Raw genomic sequence first — 22,302 nt, 5'->3', positions numbered from 1 at the left:
TCGGAGTCACCTGCCTGATGGTAGATGGTCAAAGAGGATACTGGATGGATGGGTGGGATCCTTAATAATACTGAGGTCCCTGCATATGCAGCGCTCCTGATAAATGTCTCCATTGGATGGTAGGGAAATCCCCATGGTGTTCTCACAGTCTTTTGTAGGGACTTCTGGTCCGATGCTACACTGCTCCCAAACCAGATGGTGATGCAACTTGTCAGGACGTTATCAATGGTGCTCTTGTAAAACGCAGTTAAGGTGGGTGGATGTGGGGGAAGCTTTCCTTGCCTCAATTTCCTCAGGAAGTGGAAGCGCTGCTCTGCCTTCTTATTCAGAGAAGTAATATTGAGGGAACAGGTGATGTCGCTGACCATTTTCCTCCATTTACTAATTTGAACAAATAACTTGAACTTACACAAATATTTTTGTAGTCAAACACTATGAAAGTAGGCCCCTTGGCCCACCATATCTCTGCCGACAATTTATCACCCCATCTTCCTGAAGTGACTGGTTTTAAGGCACCGGTAAATCACATTTACCCCTTCACTTGTCAGTAGAAACAGTCCAAACGGGATTAGTAGCTAAGCCACATGTGAAGGGTAGGATCTGGACTTGGTTGTCAGAGGCTATTTGAGATGCATGCAGTTGAGAGCATTTAATAAGGTAGTGGGAGCTTAACCTCATTAACACCGCTGGTTATAACAACGTTAAGTAACCAGGCAGTTGGGCTTGTCAGCCGTGGTTGGCAGCTTACTGAGGAGAGGGAAAACTTGGATCTCATTCTCTGCTGCCTTGTGGCTATACCCACTCATGGAGAAGGTTTTGGGAGTAAACCCCGAGGTGTAAAATCTAGAGCTGGTGTCCCTCAGGCAGTCCAACATTAAGTTCCATGCTGGCTGGCAACTCCTGCGACCTCGCTAATGCCAAACTGTATCGGTCTCCGGCATTCCTTTGGACTCATCAGCTGCGTGGAGAGGAAGAGCTTGCTACATGGGCAACAGCTTGCTCGCTAGATCATACAGGCCTGGTTTGTGTATTCTGTTGAGCTGGGGAGCAACATCCATAGTAGTCCCTGACCAACGGAGGGCCTGATTAGTCACCCATTTTTGTTTCTCCTGCACTAATCTGATTGGCCAAGAATATTTAAAGTGATTATTTAGCCCATCACCTTGCACATCTTTGAGATGTGCAAGAAAACTAGAGCAATGCTGATAAATGTGGGAAGAATCCAGAGCACCCAGAAAAAACCCATGCCATCACAGTGGAAATGTGCAAATTTCACACAGATAACATCAGATATTGAATCCTGATCGTTGAAACTCCGAGGCAGCAGCTCTACTAGCTACAGTAGTGTGCTGCCCAATTGATGAGGCCCTTTCCAGTTCCGTTCCAATAAGTCCGTCCATGCCTCCTCTTGTGCCAAGGTGAGGCCACACTCAGAGTGAAGGAGCAACACCTTATATTCCATCTAGGTAACCTCCAACCTGATTTTCCAGTTTAAAAAAAATAATGTTTTCCCCATCCCCCTCCCCTCCTCTTCTGTTCCCCACTTTGGTCTCTTACCTCCTCTCACCTGCCTATCACCTCCCTCCTGATTTTCCTTCTGCTCCCTTTCTCCTATGGCCCACTCTCCTCTCCTATCAGATTCCTTCCTCTCCAGCTCTTTACTTTTCCCACCTACCTCGCTTCACCTATCACCTTTTAGCTATCCTCCTGCTCCTCCCCCTGCCTTTTTATTCTAGCATCTTCCCCTCCCCCCTTTCTTTCCTGTCCTGAAGAAAGATCTAGGCCTGGAATTTCGACATCCATAGATGCTGCCTGACCTGCCGAGTTCCTTCAGCATTTTCTGTGTGTTACTCTGGATTTCCAGCATCTGCAGACTTTCTAATGTTTTTGATGAGGCCCTTGTTGTCAAGATGATCCTGATGTATGCATCCATGGCCCTGCCCTCTCAGAAACATTGTAATGCAAAAATCATCTGTGTTCTCATGTCAACCTGCAACAACACTAACTCTGTCTTTCTGTAGATACTGCCTGACCTGCTGAGTGTTTTCAGCATTTTCTACTTTTATTTCAGTTCTCCAGCGTTGTTTTAAATTGCCTTCGTTCTCAGCCATCCCATTACATCCAGGTCTAGTACTGTGCAGTTATTTTCTGGGGTTTGATATTATCATCCTTTTTTGCACCAGACTCGTATACTTTTAAGAGAGTTAGTAGTTAACCAGATTAATAGAACAGTGAATTTATTCTTAGGGGCATGCTCTGTATATTGCTTTATTTAGTTATTTAATTTCACTTTGAAATTTGTTAAACATTTTCTGCTTTTCTAGTAATTTACGTCTCTATTGGGTGGATGCCTTTTTTGACAAAATTGAGCACTGTTCTCTCAGTGGTTCAGACAGACAGACCCTCAGTCGAATTAGCCAGATGTCACACCCTTTTGGTCTTGCAGTATTTGGTGGTAAGTTATTCTTCTGTAAAAGTATTAGTCCTTTTACTTAACGGCATATCTTAATACAGGTCCACAATCCCTTATCTGAAATCCTTGGGGCCAGTTGCATTTTGGATTTCAGAATTTTTCAGATTTCAGACCCCCCCCCCCCGATACCAAAAAACACGTATGCTCAAGTCCCTTATTTAACCTGTCTCAGTGCGGTGGACTTTAGGACCCGGTGGTGCACCAAACCTACGTACATCCTCCCGTATACTTTAAATCATCTCTAGATTACTTATAATACCTAATACAATGTAAATGCTGTGTAAATAGTTGTTATACTGTATTGTTTATGGAATAATGACAAGAAAAAATTTTATTGCCAACAAAAACATTCAATAAAACATAAAAATATACAGCTTCAAACAAACCGTATCAAACATTTGGTAAATGACTTATTGGAATAAATGTAGAATATCACTGTCACTATAAAACTTCGGTAACTTGTCTTTGTGTTTATTTAAATCATATACAGTGGTAGTTCTGACACTACTTTCTTCAGTAAGACGGCGCACAGATACACCACGATCAAGCTTCTGCAATAACTCCACTTTCTGCGTTATTAATAATGATAGATGCTTCTTTCTGTTTTTCTCATTGTTATCCATAGGGGTATTTGCAGCTCTTTTTGATATTTTCGCAGTGAAATTAAACACAAAGTCACTAGTGAACACAAAATATCAGCGAACAGCAAATGCACGTATAACCAGTACGAGCGCTGAGCCACAACTGATGTATGGCAGCCTCTGCTAGTGCTGCCACGTCACATCTGAGTGCCGTCAGCTGTTGGCGAGAAAAACTTTAGTTTTCAGAGCTTTTTGGATTTCAGAATTTCAGATAAAGGAATGTGCACCTGTAGAATAAATCCTAAAATTTTACAGCTTAAAGTCATGTTTATTTCATGCAGGACAAAACTCATTAAACCGATTCTTCAACTTTTCTTACAGATTATGCATATTTTACGGACTGGAGGTTGAAGGGAATTGTCCGTGTGCAGAAAGTTGATGGTGGAGGGATGACTATTATCAGAAGAGGCATTGACAATATTATGCATGTAAAATCCTTTGACGCTTCTATCCAGACTGGTAGGTGTGAATATACAGATTGTATTCATTTTATGTATCTGAAGAAATCTATTAGATTCAAATTTGGAATTATGCAGAAGGTAATGAGAAGAAAATGAATGTCCTCTGCATTGTGCAGGGCACAAAATTTTTTACGTCTTGGTTTGCCAGTACAAAAATAGCAGAAGAAAAGCCAATTTTACCACAAGTGAAATGAGCAATAAATTAATAATCAAATTTAGTTGAATGACTTGCTCTGGATAAAATCTGTTGTTGTGTATTTAATATTTCAGTAATATTGTAAATATATTGTTTGATTGAGCATTCTTTGTTGTTTACATAATGCATTGTAAGTTATATGTAAAAGTATGTAAATGGTACTCGTAATTATGCCACCACACTTATGGACACACCTCACTTAAAGTAAAAAAAACTAAGATAGGCTCACCTTACCAGTTCCGAGCCTATCCTTTAATTGATTTAGTGTTTTGAAGTTACAAAACATATCATTTGTGACCTTTCAAAAGATCAGCAAAAGTGCTGTCATGCCTGAGTTGGCAACTGCTCATTTAGCATTTGTATTGTCCTTTTGACGTTGAAGACTCAGGTAACCTAGAAACACCCCAGTAGGTGTCAGCCTCTCTTATATAGGCACTTCCTGGGCTAGGGAAGCTCTATTGTAAAGAAATCTGACTTTTGTATGTTTTCTCATAAATTTTTAGTTCTGTTTTTCAAGATAGCAATAATAACACAATCTTTAATTACATTTATTAACAGTGAGATACAATGTCTGTTGCATTAGTTTAATTGTGGATAGGTGCAGGGTGAATAGTCTATGAAATGAAAGAATTATGTTAGATGTATGCAGTGATACTGTTGTCCTATGAACAAAGTCACCAGAAGGACACAGCGTGTACATATGTATTAGTCTCTTTATTCGACAAAATGAGACACAGCTGGCATCATATTGAGACCGATTTCTCTCTCTCACTGAGGGTGAGACGCCCCATTTTATTAGGTAACAGGACATACCATCCTTAACCTAAGACTACAGGTGAATTAGAATATGATGCTCCCCACAATGTAATTACAATCACATTACAAAATAAACAGAAATATCTACCTTAAGTACAATACACAAACAACATATACATATTTACACATCTCCATTACTAAAGTGATGAAATCTTCCTCTGCATATGGTGGAAAACCAGCCCAGGTGCATCAGCTCCGTTTAGGACCTGGAATGAGAGTATACCAGGGAAGAAATTGAAGTGCACATACTCAGTGCAATGACAGCAGAATGACAAGTGTGTGTGAGAGTGTGAGTGAGTGTGTGCATGTGCGTGAGTGAGTGTGTGTGCGTGTGTGTGTGAGAGTGTGAGTGAGTGTGTGCACGTGAGTGAGTGTGTGTGTGTGTGTGTGTGAAGTGTGTTCACCGAGTGCTGTCTGTTACAGTGAAATAGAGAAAAATGATGAGATAATGTGGCTTTTGAAGGGTAAGTAAACTGCTTTATCTGTGAAATTTTGGCTTATGCCATTTAGATTGTGTAGGAACCTGCAATTCTCACTTGAACTTTGGGTCCACATTTTTGTGAAAAAAGGAAAATACTCTTGCTGTGTTTAATGAATGGTTGTACCAATATTATAACCTGGATCATTTCTGTGAATTAAGGCATTCTACTTCAATTATAATTAAATAACACCTGTCTGATTAAATAAAGCAAATATTTTATTTTAAAACTTATTTACAATAATGAAACCATATCTTGGTTTTGTATTGATATCCTATCTTTTATGTCCATCTAATAAGCATTCTGCTATTTTTAAAATATAGGATCTAACTCCTGTAACAAACCAGCAAACCCCAATGGAGACTGTAGTCATTTTTGCTTTCCGACACCCAATTTTCAGAGAGTGTGTGGCTGCCCTTATGGAATGAAACGGGACTCCAACAACCTAAACTGCATTGAAGATCCATTTAGCGAGCCACCCAAACCACAATGTGCCACCTTCTCTTTCACTTGTGCCAATGGAAAATGCGTGGCAGGTTACAATCGCTGCGATGGAGTTAACGACTGCCTTGATAATAGCGATGAAGTAAACTGTGGAACTTTAAGTACGTACTGTTGAAATTTACATACAAACCAACCAATATATCAGTATAATTGAAAACTTTAGTGTGCTAATGAACTTGCTTAAAATCCTCCAGTTGTACCAGATCAAATTTACCTTTCAGCACATTTAATTAAAACATTCTTGGGTTAGGAAATAAATATTATGACATTTTACAGAATGTCTTTAATTGTCCTCTGTTCTTAGAATGCTTATCTTTGTTTTGTTAATTAAATTTGTAATATATCTACCAGTATAATTCAGAAAGAATTGATTGCACATAATTACTACATCATGAGTGATACCTCAAGTAGTGTTTTGATTCATGCACCAGTGACTGTGAATTCTGGTAAGTAGTAAAAGCATTAAAGCACAATTTAAAATGGGAGGATGTGCTTGAGGTAGCTATATTTTTTTTATGGGAATAATACTGTGAAATAGATTTGATTTCCAAGAATGTCCATGCGTGCTGTTTTAACAGACAGTGTCTTTAAAAAAGCTACAAAATAAAGTATATTGAAGTAACAAATAGATTTTTTTGTACAAATCTTATGATGCAAATAGAGAAAGTAATAAAGAGCAGATTTGTCACCACCTTTGGTTCGGCCAGCAACACTGGGGTCATCAGCAAATTTAAATGTGGCAGTGGAGTTGTGCTTAGCCTCATATTCAAGGTATGAAGTGAGAGGAGCAGGGAGCTAAGCACACAGTTTGGTGCTGATGGAGATTGTGGAGGAGATGTTGTCGTCCATCTGAATAGACTAGGGTCTGCGAGTGAGGAAATTGAGGATCCAATTACACAATGAGGTATTGAGTCCAAGGTCTTAGAACATAAAACATGGAAGAGTACAGCACAGGAGCAGGCCGTTCAGCCCACAGTGTTCACAAGCAAATCAGAAACACCCAAACACTAATCGCTCCTGAAGTATTCAGGGACATTTTCAACCTCTCACTGTACGGACAGAAGTTCCCACCTGCTTTAAAAGGGCAACAATTATACCAGTACCTAAGGAGAGTTGTGTGAGTTGCCTTAATGACTATCATCCAGCAGAAATCACATCTATGGTGACGAAATGTTTTGAGAGGTTGGCCATGGCTAGAATCAACTCCTGCCTCAACAAGGACATGGGCCCACTGTAATTTGCCTGTCACCACAATAGGTCTATTGCAGATGCAATTTCAATGGTTCTTTGCACGACGTTAGATCACCTGGAAAATACAAACACTTATGTTAGGATGTTGCTGGTTGACTAGCTTAGTGTGTAATACCATCATTCCCACAGACCTGATCGATAAGCTACAAACCCTGGGCCTCTGTACCTCCCTCTGCAATTGGATCCTTCACTTCCTAACTGGAAGACAACAATCTGAGTGGATCGGTGATAATACCTCCTCCTCGCTGACAATCAACACTAGTGCACCACAGAGATGTGTGCTTAGCCCACTGCTCTACTCCCTCTGTACTGTGTGGCTAGGTATAGCTCAAATGGCGTCTGTAAGTTTCCTGATGATCCAGTTGTTGGTAGAATCTCAGACAGAGATGAGAGGAGAGAGATAGACCAGCTAGTTGAGTAGTGATAGCAACAACTTTGCAATCAATTTCAATCAGACAAAAGAGCTGATTGTGGACTTCAGGAAGGGTAAGATGAGGGAACACAAACCAGTCCTCACAGAGATAGTAGAAGCGGAAATAGTGAGCAATTTGAAGTTCCAAGCTGTCAAGGTCTCTAAGGATCTAACCTGATCCCAACATATCAAAACAGCTTCAAGATTGATAGCATAGCATTTTTAGTACTTTTTTCTCTCATTGTTTACAAATTCAGTACATGTATATTAATAATAGACATGTACTGAAATAAAGGTCTGATTTTATTTCCTAAAATTATAATGTACTATTGACAAAATATAACAATGTATGGATATTGTTGATGTGTTTTGTGACTATTTTCTGTGCACTCAGAAAGTGTCTATAGGTAAAACAGGTGAAGCACTATTTTTACACAATGTGTTTTAGCATCTTATTAATTTAATGTGGAATAGGCCTTTCCAACACTTTGATCTGCGCTGCCTAATTTTATCCTAGCCTAATCACACTTCAGTTTTTTGCAATGACCGATTAATCTACCAACCAAATATGTCTTTGGACTGTGGGAGGAAACCCACGCAGTCATGGGGAGAACGTACAAACTCCTTACAGGCCGTGGCGGGAATTGAAGCCCAGTTGTCTGTACTGTAAAGCGTTGTGGTAACCACTACGCTACCGTGACAGCCCACTATTACTTCCTGAGAATTGTACTGAAGTCTCAGTCTTAATTGCATGCTTATATTTCTGGAGTCAGAACTTGAATCACAACATTATGAATCATAAACACCAGACTGCCATTGAGATAAGGTTTATACTTGACCTTATCAGACATCTTGTATGTTCCACAAGCTTATTCGGTATCTTGTAAATTAATTAGATATCTTTAACTTACTGCTCATTACACCAGGAGGCGAAAGAGTGGGAATCAAGGAGGCCTTTTCTGGTGGCTGCAGTGACCAGTGGTGTGCTGCAGGAGTCAGTGCTGAGACTGCTTCTTTTCACATTGTCAATGATCTGGATGAAGGAACTGATGGTTTGTGGCCAGGTTTGCAGACAATACGAAGATAGGTGGGGGGAGGGGGCAGGTAGGAGGGAGTCTGCAGAAGGACATAGACAGATTGGAGAAACGGGTAAAGAAGTGACAGAATATAATGTAGGAAAGATTTTGACAGAAGGAATAAAAACAGACTATTTTGTAATGGGGAGTAAATTCAAATATCAGAGGTGCAGGGTCACTTGGGAGTTCTCGTACAGAATTCACTCAATGTCAGCTGGCAGGTTGAGTCAGTGGTAAGGAAGGCAAATACACTGTTGGCATTCATTTCAAGAGGTGTAGAATACAAAAGGAAGCATGTAATGCTGAGGCTTTATAAGACATTGGTCAGACTACACTTGAAGTATTGTGAGTAGTTTTGGGCCCCTTATCCATGAAAAGATGTGCTGGCATTGGAGAGAGTCCAGAGGAGGTTCACCAGAATGATCCCAGGACTGACTGTGTTTAGGGCAGCTTTGAAGATCCTCCATCTCTGTCTGTATAGAAGAATTCTTCATTGCTATTTCCATAATAATTGTTATTGTTTTTGACCATCAGGATTGTTATCCTTGAACTGAACCCTGAACTTGGTGGACCACTCCTAGTCTGGCCTCTACCCTTTGACCTGTTTGGCATGGGAGACTCCACCAAAAGCCAAAGCCTAAAGTCCTGACTCCAGCCAACATAGCTGTCTGGGTCATTGAGACATGCAGGCCTCCAAACCTTACGACAAGTCGGCGGTCCTCTTGGAGGAGATATCTTTAAGTTTCTGCATTCTTTACTATTCTCACATTATGAGATTATTCTTAATCCCTAGATCAGCCACCTGTTGTTTCATTCAGTTTCAACATAAAAAAGTATAACAAATTGGTTCAAAGCTCAGATGCCCAGAATAACAACACATTTTTACAGGGTCTCACTGTAGGGGCTATAATCTTGGAATTAAATCAAATTAAACACAAAACACTTTCTAAGCTAACCACTAGGCCACCATGCCTCCCCATATCTTGTGTATGTAATCTGTGAACAGGAGTTTTTACTGACTTACCCACTTAAGCAAAGTCATGTTTTGATACATATTTCTGAAGGCTGTTGTCTTATTTCTGTGTATTAGATACTACATGTTCTTCATCGGCCTTTACATGTACAAATCTCCAATGCATTCCAAATTACTGGAGATGTGACGGACAAAACGATTGCTCTGATGAAAGTGATGAACAGGAATGTCCAACCCATGGGCCCAGCACTTGTGCAACAGACTACTTCACCTGTGCTAATTCCTACTGCGTCCCTAAGAGATGGGTATGCGACACGGACAATGACTGTGGGGATGGCTCAGATGAGCTGAGCTGTAGTGAGTATCATGTTTTCTGCAAAATGATTTTATAAGTTTAAGTAATAAAGTTAGGCTACTTGAAATGTACCTACCCAGTTTTCTTTTGTGATTCAGTCTGATTTTATAGCCATCTGTTTCAATAGTTCAATAAATTGTGACTTACTTCCTGCCCATTACACCACCGGCATTTAAGGAAGCATAGAAGATCCTCCATCTCTGAATGTCCATACCATTGCACACAGATATACAATGATCCTTCATTGAGTCTTTTAAGAGTTACTTAAAAAGAGAAACTAGACACATTTGGAGAAAAATGAATTTTGAAGATGAATTATTTGATATTCTGTTTGTTTTTCATCTACATTCTGATATCAATATGTCATTTATTGCTGAAATTCTACTGCCCAGTATGCTGTTAGTGTTTAGGTTCTCCATCTCTGGTGCTGTTCAGGACTTCCTTCATTGTGTCAGTAGCTCGGTGTTCACTGCCATCAGCCATGCAAGTCCCGGGTGAAGTTTCAGGAATACCATTGCACTCAGATGTAGAAGGATTCTGAATTGCTGTTTCCATAACAATTTTGTTTTACCAGTCAGAGTTGTTAGCCCTGAGCTGAACCCCCAAACCTGGAGGACCGGTGGACCACTCTTAGTCCAGCCTCTACCCTTTAACTTGTTTGACATGGGTGACCCTACCAGGAGCCAAAGCACAAAGCCCGAACTCCAGCCAACCTAAACCTCCAAACCCTACGATAAGGTTATGGTCCTCTTAGAGGTTTCGTGAATTGAGTGGAGATAAATTTGATAGCTCTAGGAATGAGTGTCGTGATGCATAGTTCAATCACTTCTATCCAGCTTGGTACTTCCTGCATATCGCACTGAATCGACATGCAGCCAGGACTGACCGGGTGCCTCATTTAGCTCATCAACTCAATTTGATTAGCAGCAGTTAAATCAAGTTTGTGCTTCTTGCCACAGGTGGCTGAGGAGGCCAGGTCACTGGGTGTACTTAAGGCAGAGGTTGATAGGCTCATGATTAGTTAGGGTGTGAAGTGTTACGGGGAGAAGGCAGGACATTGGAGCTGAGGGAGAATGGCTCAGTCATGATGAAGTGACAGGGCAGACTCGATGAGCGGAATAGCCTAACTCTGCCCCTAGGGTTATGGTTTAAGATTAGAAATGGCATTCAGTTGGAATTCAGATACAAGGAAACCCAAGCAAATTCGTTATCAGCTGACATTTAGTCCTTGATTTGCAATGTGATCAGTGCAGGTTTATCCCAGACTGATCGGCTGAATGGCCTGATTCTGCTGTAGGTCTTGTGGTCTTAAAAACAACAGTCATGTCTTAAAGAAGAGATGCATAAGACAGTAGAGGGAGCTGTAAGGTGTTCTCAAAAGTCATCTTGGAGATTTTCAGTTCATCAAAGTCAAGTTTATTGTCATCTGCACAGGTAGATGTATGCACAGGTGCAATGGAAGCCTCACTTGCAGCAGCATCACACGTACAGAGCATCATATTGTGGTACTACACTGAGCAAACACACCATTGCTGCTTTGATGCTGGAAGTCTTAGAGCAGGAGCAGGAGAGGAACAAAGCTCCATGAGGTACTGCAGACACATTAAGGAAGGCAACATTTAAGAGGACAATTGTCAGGGTAAAGTCAGAAGACCTGATATTGTACTACAGACAGTTAAATAACCTCACTGATATGTTCAGGATCAGTATCTCTAAATGCCATATCCCACCAACTGGTCAATAGTTTCTGACAATGCTCCTTTCATCACTTAATATTTCAGTAATATTTGAGCAATATTGTAAATATACTGTTTGCAACACGCACAAAATACTGGAGGAGCTCATCAGGTCAAGCAGCATCTATAAGAAAAGAGTAAACAGTCGACATTTTGGGTCAAAACCCTTCTTCAGGACATTTTCTTTTTCATGGATGCTGCCTGACCTGCTGAGTTCCCCCAGCATTTAGTGTGGGTTGCTTTGGATTTCCAGCTTCAGCAGAACGTCTGTGGTCGGCAGTGGATTGGAGGGCGTAAGAGACTGTGGCTTGTGCTCTTCTTCAAATACCAATTCTCCCACTGCTTAACAAGTCAACTGTGCATCTGTCTCTTAATTTCTCCCGTAAACCCTATCACAATCCTATTCTCACATCTTTCTCCTTGCTGATAGCCCAGCACAGTCATTTTGTCAAAGGGTGGTGAAAAACTGAGAAGAAAAAGGGAATATTACCCAATTTGACACTGCAGATTTTGATATTGCATAAAATTTGGCAGCAAGGATCTGTCTGTCTAGGTACCATATCCGATGTGGACTTTGGTGACCATGGTTTTCCATATAGATCTATCCTCCGTTTTTTTGGATGACTTCCATTTCCTCGATGTGTAGCCACCTGGGTATGCTTTTGATGTACATAAGCCGAGGTCTTCCTCTAGGTTTGCTCCCCTCAATCTTTCCAGAGAGTATGAGTTTTTCTAGTTCAGCGGTCCCCAACCACCGGGCCGTGGAACGGTACCGGGCCGCAGAGCATGCGCTACCGGGCCGCAAAGAAGCGATATGATTTGGTCAGCTGCACCTTTCCTCATTCCCTGTCACGGCCACTGATCAGCCATTACGCATGCGACGTCATGACCCGCGCGTCATCCGTGTCAGGGCGGGAAGGCGATCTACTCCTCGAGTTTGCAAATGATGGTGGGCTGAAAAGTATGTTTGGCATAACATCTCTGTCGGCATTTTGGATCAAAGTCAAGGCTAAATATCCTGAGATAGCCACGAAAGCACTGAAAACATTGCTTTCATTTCCAACATTTTTCTGCTAAGCGGAGTTTTCTGCAATGAATGCAATGAAAACTAAATTGCGGAATAGACTGGACATCAGGAACCTCCTTCGAGTATCACTGTCTCCCATCACCCCTCGATAGGACAGTGTTGTTGCAGGGAAACAAGCCCAGGGCTCCCACTGATTCAGCGATATTGGTGTGTTGCAATGATTTTATATGTTCATACGGGGAAAATATGTGCTGTGCGTTTAGTATCCAAATATTACTTAAAATGTTATGATGCTATTGACTTATAAGTGACCTATATAACCATATAACAATTACAGCACGGAAACAGGCCATCACGGCCCTTCTAGTCCGTGCCGAATGCTACTCTCACCTAGTCCCGCCGACCTGCACTCAGCCTATAATCCTCCATTCCTTTCCTGTCCATATACCTATCCAATTTTTCTTTAAATGATAATATCGAACCTGCTTCTGCCACTTCTACTGGAAGTTCGTTCAATACTTCAAGCTCCCCTGATAATTGACTTATCACTATGTTCATGCGAGGAAAATACGCGCTGTGTGTTTAATATTAAATTCGTTAAATAACCCCTTTTAGAAACAAAATTGAGTGTGTTACCCACTTATCACCTATATTCCGGTAGTGATTAACACCCACCCCAACGAACAGAATCGCCATAAAGGATTTGCTTGGGGAGGGGGGGAGGAATCGGCAGGTCACGACACGCATGCGCATTGGTGCCTGCGCAAGGCTCCATGGTCATTGTAGCCTTTTGGGTAAATAACGCATTTGACTGCTACTCTTATTCGTTGGCAACCCTACCCTCCACTCCCCCCACCCCCCGGTCGGCTGGTCTGCAAGAATATTGTCAATATTAAACCGATCCGCAGTGCAAAAAAGATTGGGGACCCCTGTTCTAGTTCATATTTCCACATGATGTGTCCTAGAAATCTGAGTTGTCTTTCTCTTATTGTTGGTATGAGTGATCGAACTGCTTGGGCTCTTCTGAGAACTTCTTCATTTGATGTGTGTGTGGTCCATGATATTTTTAACATTCTCCCGTAGAACCATAATTCAGCTGCTTCTAGTCTCTTTTCCATTGCTGGAGAAATGGTCCAGCATTCACTTTCATAAGTCAGGATAGAATAAATGTAGCACTGCAGTATTCTGTTTTTAGTGTATGTGCTCATCTTTCTGTCTGTTAATATGGTCTTCATTTTTTGGAAAACTTCTTTCGCCATTGCTATTCTGTATTTGATATCTGTGTCGCACCTGCCATCACTTGTTACTAGGCTGCCAAGGTATTTGAATTTGTTGTCTTGTTTGATGTTTGTATTTCCGATCTTGATCACACATTGTGGGATGTTTGTCTTTCTGGAGGTGACCATGCTTTCTGTCTTCTTGGTGTTGATTTAGAGGCCTCTGCGATTACTTTCTGCTGCCACTGTAGTGAGTAGTTCTTGAAGTTTTGTTTCTGAGTCAGCTATTAGTACGATGTCATCAGCATATCTGATGTTATTTATATTATGGCTTCCAATTGTGAATCCTTTGATGTCTTTGATACTTCTCAAGATATTTTCACTATACAGGTTGAATAAGTCTGGCAAAAAGACACAACCTTTTCTGACTCCTCTCATGATATTCACATACTCACTCACTTCTCCTTCTATTCTGATGGATGCTGTCTGGTCCCAGTATAAGTTGCTTAAGAAACGTATATGTTACCCATCTATGTCAAGATCTTGAAGCATTTCCAGAAGATCTTGTTGTCTGACAGTGTCAAAAGCTTTTCTGGCAGCAAGAGTACAAGCACAAAATGCATGCTGTGAACAACAAGCTACACATAGCTTTCGTCTGAAACATTGGAAACGAATGTTGCAGCAAGCTCACTCCCACCTGGATGATACAGGTGGCATTGTGAAAATCACAGTTTTTGATTTCTCTAGTGCCTTCAATACAATCCGGCCACTCTTCTGAATGAGAAGCTGCAAAGGTTGGGCGTAGACAAATCCACTATCTCCTGGATTTCTGACTATCTGACAGACAGACTCCATTTTGTACAGCGGGGTAGTTCTCTGTTTGAGGTGGTGGTGAGTGGCACTGGAACCCCACCAGGGACTGTCCTGTTCCGTTTCTGTTCATACTGTGCATCTTCAGTACAAATCTGAGTCTTGTCACTTGCAGGAATCCTCCGATGACTGCAATGGTTGGGTGTATCAGACATAGGCAGGAGTCAGAGTAGATGACTGGTGGACAAGTTCGTGGAGTGGTGCAGAAGGAATTACCTGCTCCTGAATATGTCCAACCAGGGAGATGGTGATTGATTTTAGGAGGAAGACTGTGATGAGTCCTGTGTACATTCTCTGGGAAGTTGTTGCAGTGGTGGAGGAGTACAAATACTTGGGTGTTCACCTCGACAATAGATTTGACTGGAAAACCAACACCAAGGCTGCTTACAAGAAGGGGATGAGCAGGCTCTATTTTCTAAGGAAGCAGAGATCCTTCAATGTGTGCAGCAGGATATTGGAGATCTTTTATCGGTCTGTTGTAGCGAGTGCAGTCTTCTTTGTGGCTTTATGTTGCAGGATGCAAAAAGACTAAATAAACTCATCAAAAAGGCTGGATCCATCCTTGGCTACGACAAGGATCACTAAACAAACTTTTATGCATTATGGACAATCTGGCACATCCTCTCCATGACCTACTGAATAAGCAGCAGAACACTCTTTTGAACAGACGCATTGAGCTCTGCTGTCACAAGAGTCGTTACAGAAAACCTTTCCTACCAAATGCAATAAGCACATACAACAGTTCATCTCTGTGCAACAGGAGAACACACATCATAGTACAATACTCTCTGCGTTATTATTTCATAAATAATTATTGCAAGTTAATGCTCTGGTAAATTAATATTTGTGTATATTATTATTCTGTACTTTATTATTAGTTAGGTCTGCACATTGCTAAGTGTGCTTTTAAGTGTTGCTGTTGTAACGAAAGAATTTCCCACTTGAGATCAATAAAGTATTTATTGGAAACATACGATTTTTGCTGCAGAGGATTTAGTTATGGGGCAGCCAAAAACTAAGATGAAACTAATTAACAACTAACAGCAATTTGTTGATTAACAACTGATCCACAAGCATTTGATAATTTAAATTTTGGAATGTGGATCCTAATCCTTACATCCCTCCCCAAAATATTTTGAAAAGGAGGGAGTGGAGTACAAGAAGGCAGTTTACCACTCGTTCTCACGAGCATCTGTGAATGAGCAATCAGTTCTCAGGAATGCTCTTGGCCCAAAATGTCAATTGTTTGTTCATTTCCATGAATGCTGAGTTCCTCCAACATTTTGTGTGTATTACCATGATCAGTGTAGACTTTGTACACAATGCTCAGAATCCCAAAATTAATTTTTAAAAAAGCATTGGAGATGTGTCCTTACTTTTGTTGTGTGAGTTACTAAGTACAGGAATCAGAAGTGGAAGATCTTAAACAAGAGAAAATCTGCAGATGCTGGAAATCAAAGCAATACACATAAAATGTTGGAGGATCTCAGCAGGCCAGGCAGCATCTATGGAAAAGATCCGATGAAGCATCTTGGCCTGGGACATCGACTGTTTACTCTTTTCTATAGATGTAGCCTGGCCTGCTGAATTCCTCCTGCATTTTCTGTGGAAGATTTTAACTCATTTTCCTTTTACTTCAAAATGAAGATTCCACAGGTTCCTGTCAGCCTGAACAGTTTTTATGCCCAGAACATCGGTGCATTGACCCAGTTTACATTTGTGATGGTGATGAAGACTGCCTGGATGGTTTGGATGAACAAGGCTGTGGTGAGTGCCAAAAGAAGGTAGCAAATTTGTCATTAACTTTTCAATTGATAGTACTGTATGACTTAGATCCTTTAATCAAAATTAATTTCATTACAGTGTACAACTGCACCTCATATCAGTTTAAATGTGCAAGTGGAGAGCAGTGCATCAATATTTTCTACCACTGTGATGGCGTTTTTGATTGTCTGGATGAATCTGATGAGGCAGGATGTCGTAAGTGTATTACTTTACAGCTAATTTAAAATGAAATTTTTATGTATTTATATGCACTTGAATAAACAGAAACACAGAAAACCTACAGCACAATACAGGTCCTTTGGCCCACAAAGCTGTGCTGAACATGTCCCTACCTGAGAAATTAACCAGGGTTACTTATTCTATTTTCTAAGCTCCATGCACCTGTCCAGGAGTCTCTTAAAAGACCCTATCGTATCTGCCTCCACCACCGTCACCGGCAGCCCATTCCATGCATTCACCACTCTCTGCGTAAAAATAAGCAACTTATTCCTGACATCCCCTCTGTACCTACGTCCAAGCATCTGAAAACTGTACCCTCTTGTGCTAGCCATTTCAGCCCTGGTGAAAAGCCTCTGACTATCCACACAATCAATGCCTCTCATCATCTTATACACTTCTATCAGGTCACTTCTCATCCTCCGTCACTCCAGGGAGAAAAGGCCGAGTTCACTCAACCTATTCTCATAAGGCATGCTCCCCAATCCAGGCAACATCCTTGTCAATCTTCTCTGTACCCTTCCTATAGTTTCCACATCCTTCCTGTAGTGAGACGACCAGAACTGAGCACAGTACTCCAAGTGGGGTTTGACCACGGTCCTACACAGCTGCAATAATACCTCTTGGGTCTCAAACTCAGTTCCACGATTGATGAAGGCCAATGCACCATATGCCTTCTTAACCACAGAGTTAACTTGCACAGTAGCTTTGAGTGTCCTATGGACTCAGACCCCAAGATCCCTCTGATCCTCCACACTGCCAAGAGTCTTACCATTAATACTATATTCTGCCATCATATTTGACCTACCAAAATTAACCACTTCATACTTATCTTGGTTGAACTCCATCTGCCACTTCTCAGCCCAGTTTTGCATCCTATCAATATCCAACTGTAACCTCTGACAGCCCTCCACATTATATACACCACCACCAATCTTTGCGTTATCAGCAAATTTATTAACCCATCTCTCATAGTCATTGTCATAGTCATACTTCATTGATCCCGGGGGAAATTGGTTAAATTTCCTCATTTCCTCCACTTTCTCATCCAGGTCATTTATAAAAATCATGAAGAGTAGGGGGTCCCAGAACAGATCCCTGAGGCACACTGCTGGTGACCAACCTCCATGCAGAATATGACCCATCTACAACCACTCTTTTCCTTCAGTGGGCAAGCCAGTTCTGGATCCACAAAGCAATGTCCCCTTGGATCCCATGCCTCCTTACTTCTCAATAAGCCTTACAAGGCGTGCCGTATCAAATGCCTTGCTGAAATCCATATACACTACATCTAGTGCTCTTCCTTCATCAATGTGTTCAGTCACAAGCTCAAAAAATCCAATCAGGCTTGTAAGGCACAACCTGCCTTTGACAAAGCAATGCTGACTATTCCTAATCATATTATGCCTCTCTCATATCTCATAAAAGGGGATATCTACACCCACTTGCCCCATCATTGAGATGTTCCCACAACCAATGATCTCACTTTAAGGACTCTTATCTCATGCTCTCGTTATTTATTGCTAATTGTGTATGCATGTATGTATTATGTATTAATGTATTGAGATACAATGCAGAACAGGCCCATTTGTCCCTTCGAGCCACACCATCAAGCAATCAACTAATTTACTCCTAGCTAATCACAGGATAATTTACAATGATCAATTAACCTACCAACCAGTACAACTTTGGACTGTGGGAGGAAACCGGAACACCCAGAGGAAATCCACGTGGTTACAGGGAGAACGTACAAACTCCTTACAGGTACCGGCTGGAACTGAACCCTGGTCATCTGTATTGTAAAGCATTGTGCTAACCACTACACTACAGTGCCACCCGCATTTTCATAGTTTGTTGTCTTCTGCGCTCTGGTTGATCTTTCATTGATCCTGTTTATATTTACTGTTCTACAGATCTACTGAGTATGCCCACAGGAAAATGAATCTTGGAGTTGTACGTGGTGACATATATGTACTTTGACAATAAAATTAACTTTGAACTATTCACTTGTTGCCTTTCCTGTGGTTAAAAGTGTTCTTGCTGCTTTTGAAGTTTATTGCATGAAGGACAAGAGTATCTTCACTCCAGCTCATTAAGCTTAACATGCAGGGCCAGAGTCAGTTGCACACGTCATCTTACGATCCCATGCATATTATTCATTTTCTCTAACTTTTGAATTTGTTCATTAAATTAACTTGAGAACCAGTGCTATTAAATCTGGGGTTTCCTACCTGGCGTTCATGAACCTCTTGCCTAATTGTGTTCGTCCATGGCATAAAAAAGGATGTGCCGTTCAGAGTTTACTCCAATCAGAAGCCCCGGATGAACAATGAACTCCTCCCGGGAGGGGGGAGAAGATGGCGGTGTGACGGCAGCACGTGTGGCCACTTCGGTGATGATGTCTATTATCTGTCAAGTAGGGGACTGTGCACAATTCTGATTTGATGGAGACAGACATGAGAGCACAGGGGAACATCTGGAAAACTTCTGAAATGCCCGCTTCGCTGCCGCTGCTACTGTGTGGTAACCGGAATCTCTGGAGCTGAAGGCCCCGAAATCTTCGGCTTTGCGTGTTTCAGCGGCAGGGGAGAGGTCGAAGGCGCTCAGCAGAGGATGGCGCTCGGGAGGCTGTATCGGAGAGGCTGGTCGGAAGCTCGAAGTTTTCAGATGAATGGACTCAGTGTCGGCTGTGATCGGCTGCTTCCAAGGTATCGGCAAGTTGACGGTACCTGGAGGTTTATGGCAGGGAGTTTCTCCCTTTTGCCGCTTGCTATCGGGGACTCAGGAGTCGATCGGCTCGGAACTTTGAGACTTTTTTTTACTGTGCCCATGGTCTGTTCTTTATCAAATTATGGTATTGCTTTGCACTGCTGTAACTATATGTTATAATTATGTGGTTCTGTGTGTGTTGGTCTTTGGTCTGTTCTGTTTTCTGTGATATCACTCCGGAGAAACATTGTATCATTTCTTAATGCATGTATGCATTTCTAAATGACAATAAAAGAGGACTGAGTGTTCTTATAATATAACTCCGGAATTTGCCGAGAGCCAGGTCAGACGTATTGATGACTGCAGATCAAGAATGCTCCAAGACGTGTAAGTATTTCTCCGGAAAGCCATCAAATAGCGAAGTGGAGATTCCTGACTAGACTGGAATCCATGAGGGACGTTCGACAGCGGTGCAGAATTTGAAAGGTATGACCTCCTACAAAGTTAAATCTTGTGACGTAGGGGACAGCAGAGCTTCACTTCCAGATGAGCTCAATGCCTTCTATGCTCACCTTGCTCACCAGAACAGAGAGGAGCCATTGTACACCCTCCATGTCTCATGATGATCCTTTGGCCTCAGTATCTGAAGATGATGTGTGGGCTGCCTTCCAGAGAATGAGTCCAAGGAAAGTATCTGATCCGGAAGGAGTCTCTGGCTGAGTACTGAAGACTGTGATGACCAACTGACTAGAATATAAACACAAGGAAGTGATGTTGAGACTTTATAAAATGCTGGTGAGGTCTCACTTTGAGTATTGTGAGCAGGTTTGGGCACCTTATCTAAGATAGGATGAGCTGAGGGTTCAAAGGAGGTACATGAAAATGATTCCAGGTTTGAATGGCTTGTCATATGAAGAGCGTTTGATAGCTCTGGGCCTGTATTCTCTCGAATTCAGAAGAACGAGGGGTTACCTCATTGAAACCTGTTGAATGGTGAAAGGCCTTGATAAGAGTGGATGTGGAGAGCATATTTCCTATGGTGGGAGAGTCTAAGACCAGAGGACACGGCCTCAGAATAGAGGGGTGTCCTTTTAGTATGGTGAGTATGAGGATTTTTTTAGCCAGTGAGTAGTGAATCTGTGGAATTCTTTGCCACAGGCAGCTGTGGAGTTCAAGTCTTCCTGTATATTTAAGGCAATGGTTGATAGATTCTTGATTGGTCAAGGCATGATGGGATATGTGGGAGAAGGCAGGAGATTGGGGCTGATAGGAAAATTGGATCAGCCATGATGGAATGGCGGAGCAGACTAGATGGGCCAAATGGCCTAATTCTGTTCCTATATCTTATGGTCATCATGATATCTTCAGCCTCTCTCTCTGGCAGTGTGTGGTACCCACCTGTTTCAAGCAGGCTTCAATCATACTGGTAGCTGTTTCAATGTCTAGCGCCCATTGGCATTTACATCCGCACTGATGAATGCTTTCGAGAGGCTGGTGTTGAAACGTATCAGCTCCTGTCTGAGTGGCGACTTGGATCCACTCCAGTTTGCATACTAAAGCAACAAGTCTACAGCGGATGCCATCTCATTAGCTCTTCACACAACCCTAGAATATCTGGACAGTAAAGATGCATACATCAGGATGCTCTTTATCGATTACAGCTCAGCATTTAATATCTTCATCCCCTGAAAACTAATCAGTAACTCAACATCCCCTTGTGCAATTGGATCCTGGATTTCCCCACTTGTAGACCCCAGTCAGTTTGAATTAGCAAAAACACCTCCTCCGCTATCACCATCAGCACAGGAGCACCACAAGGAGGTGTGCTAGGCACCCTGATCTGCTCACTTTACACCAAAGACTTATGTGGCTAAGTACAGCTCCAGCACCATATAGAAGTTTGCAGATGACACTACTGTTGTGGACTGTATCAAAGGTGGTGATGAATCAGCATACAGGAGGGAGATTGAAAACTTAGCTGAGTGGTGTAATAACAATGACATCCCACTCAATGTCAATAAGACCAAGGAACTGAATGTAGACTTCAGGAGAAGGAAACCAGAGGTCCATGAGCCAGCAATCATCAGAAGGTCAGAGGTGAAGAGAGTTAATAACTTTAAATTCCTGGGTGTCACTATCCCACAATATAAATATAATTACAAAGAAAGCATGGCTGCACCTCTGCTTCCTCAGGAGTCTGCAGAGATTTGGTATGTCATCAACAACCTTGGCAAACTTCTACAGATGTGTAGTGGAGAGTGTGCTGACTGGCTGGATTATAGCCTGGTATTGGGAACACCAATGCCTTTGAGTGGAAAATCCTACAAAAGGTACTGGATATGGTCAAGTACATCATGGGTAAAGCCGTCCCAACCATAGAGCACATCCACATGAAACATTGCTCCAGGAAAGCAGCATCCATCTTCAGAGATCCCAGGTGATGCTATTTTCTCTCTGCTGCCATCAGGTAGAGGGTATAAGTGCTTCAGGATTTACGCCACCAGGTTCAAGAATAGTTACCACCCCTCAAGCATCTGGAACAAAAGTTACCACCCCTCAACCATCTTGAACAAAAGGGGATAACTACATTCATTCTACTTCTGGTGTTCCCACAACTGATGACCTCATTTTAAGGACTCTATCTTGTTTTTCATGCTCATTATTTATTGCTATTTATTTATATTTGCATTTGCACAGTTTGTTTTTCATTGCTCCCATTTACTGTTATTGTTTTAAAGATTGCCTTCTTACTGACTGTTATCCCGCTGGCACTTCGGGTGGCAATAAGGTCCTCCATCTTTCTGTCCTTGGCTATTTTCTGTATTGTGCCCCAGGTGTGGTTCAAGATTGTCATTTCTGCCTCTACAGTACAGCACCAAGTTGTCTTTGGTTTTTTCCATTTCCTCCAGCCTTTAGGGTCCAAATGTCTTGATGAAGGAGTTGGCCTCTCTTCTCACCACATGCCCCATCCATCTCCAACGTTTGCTCATGATGGTTGTGGCCATGTCCTCTTGATGACACTGCAGTAGTAGGGTTTGGTTGGGGATTTTTCTTGGCCAGAAAATATTGAGGATCTTCTGGAGGTTCATGGTGTGGAATGACGAC

At 41.8% G+C, this 22,302-nt stretch overlaps 1 protein-coding gene across 1 annotated transcript in view; it reads left to right on the top strand.

The window, feature by feature from the left end:
• lrp2a (low density lipoprotein receptor-related protein 2a) overlaps positions 1-22,302 on the top strand; it is a 404,078-nt gene that overhangs the window by 114,458 nt on the left and 267,318 nt on the right. Inside the window, 6 exon segments of the mRNA XM_063052409.1 lie at positions 2,325-2,455; positions 3,436-3,573; positions 5,390-5,671; positions 9,400-9,639; positions 16,135-16,254; positions 16,351-16,467. Coding sequence (XP_062908479.1) covers positions 2,325-2,455; positions 3,436-3,573; positions 5,390-5,671; positions 9,400-9,639; positions 16,135-16,254; positions 16,351-16,467 — 1,028 coding nt within the window.

The sequence above is a fragment of the Mobula hypostoma genome, chromosome 6 (assembly GCF_963921235.1).
Source record: "Mobula hypostoma chromosome 6, sMobHyp1.1, whole genome shotgun sequence".
Lineage (NCBI taxonomy): Eukaryota > Metazoa > Chordata > Chondrichthyes > Myliobatiformes > Myliobatidae > Mobula > Mobula hypostoma.
The sequence above is the reverse complement of the archived record's forward strand: the minus strand, read 5'-3'. Positions and strand labels throughout refer to the sequence as shown.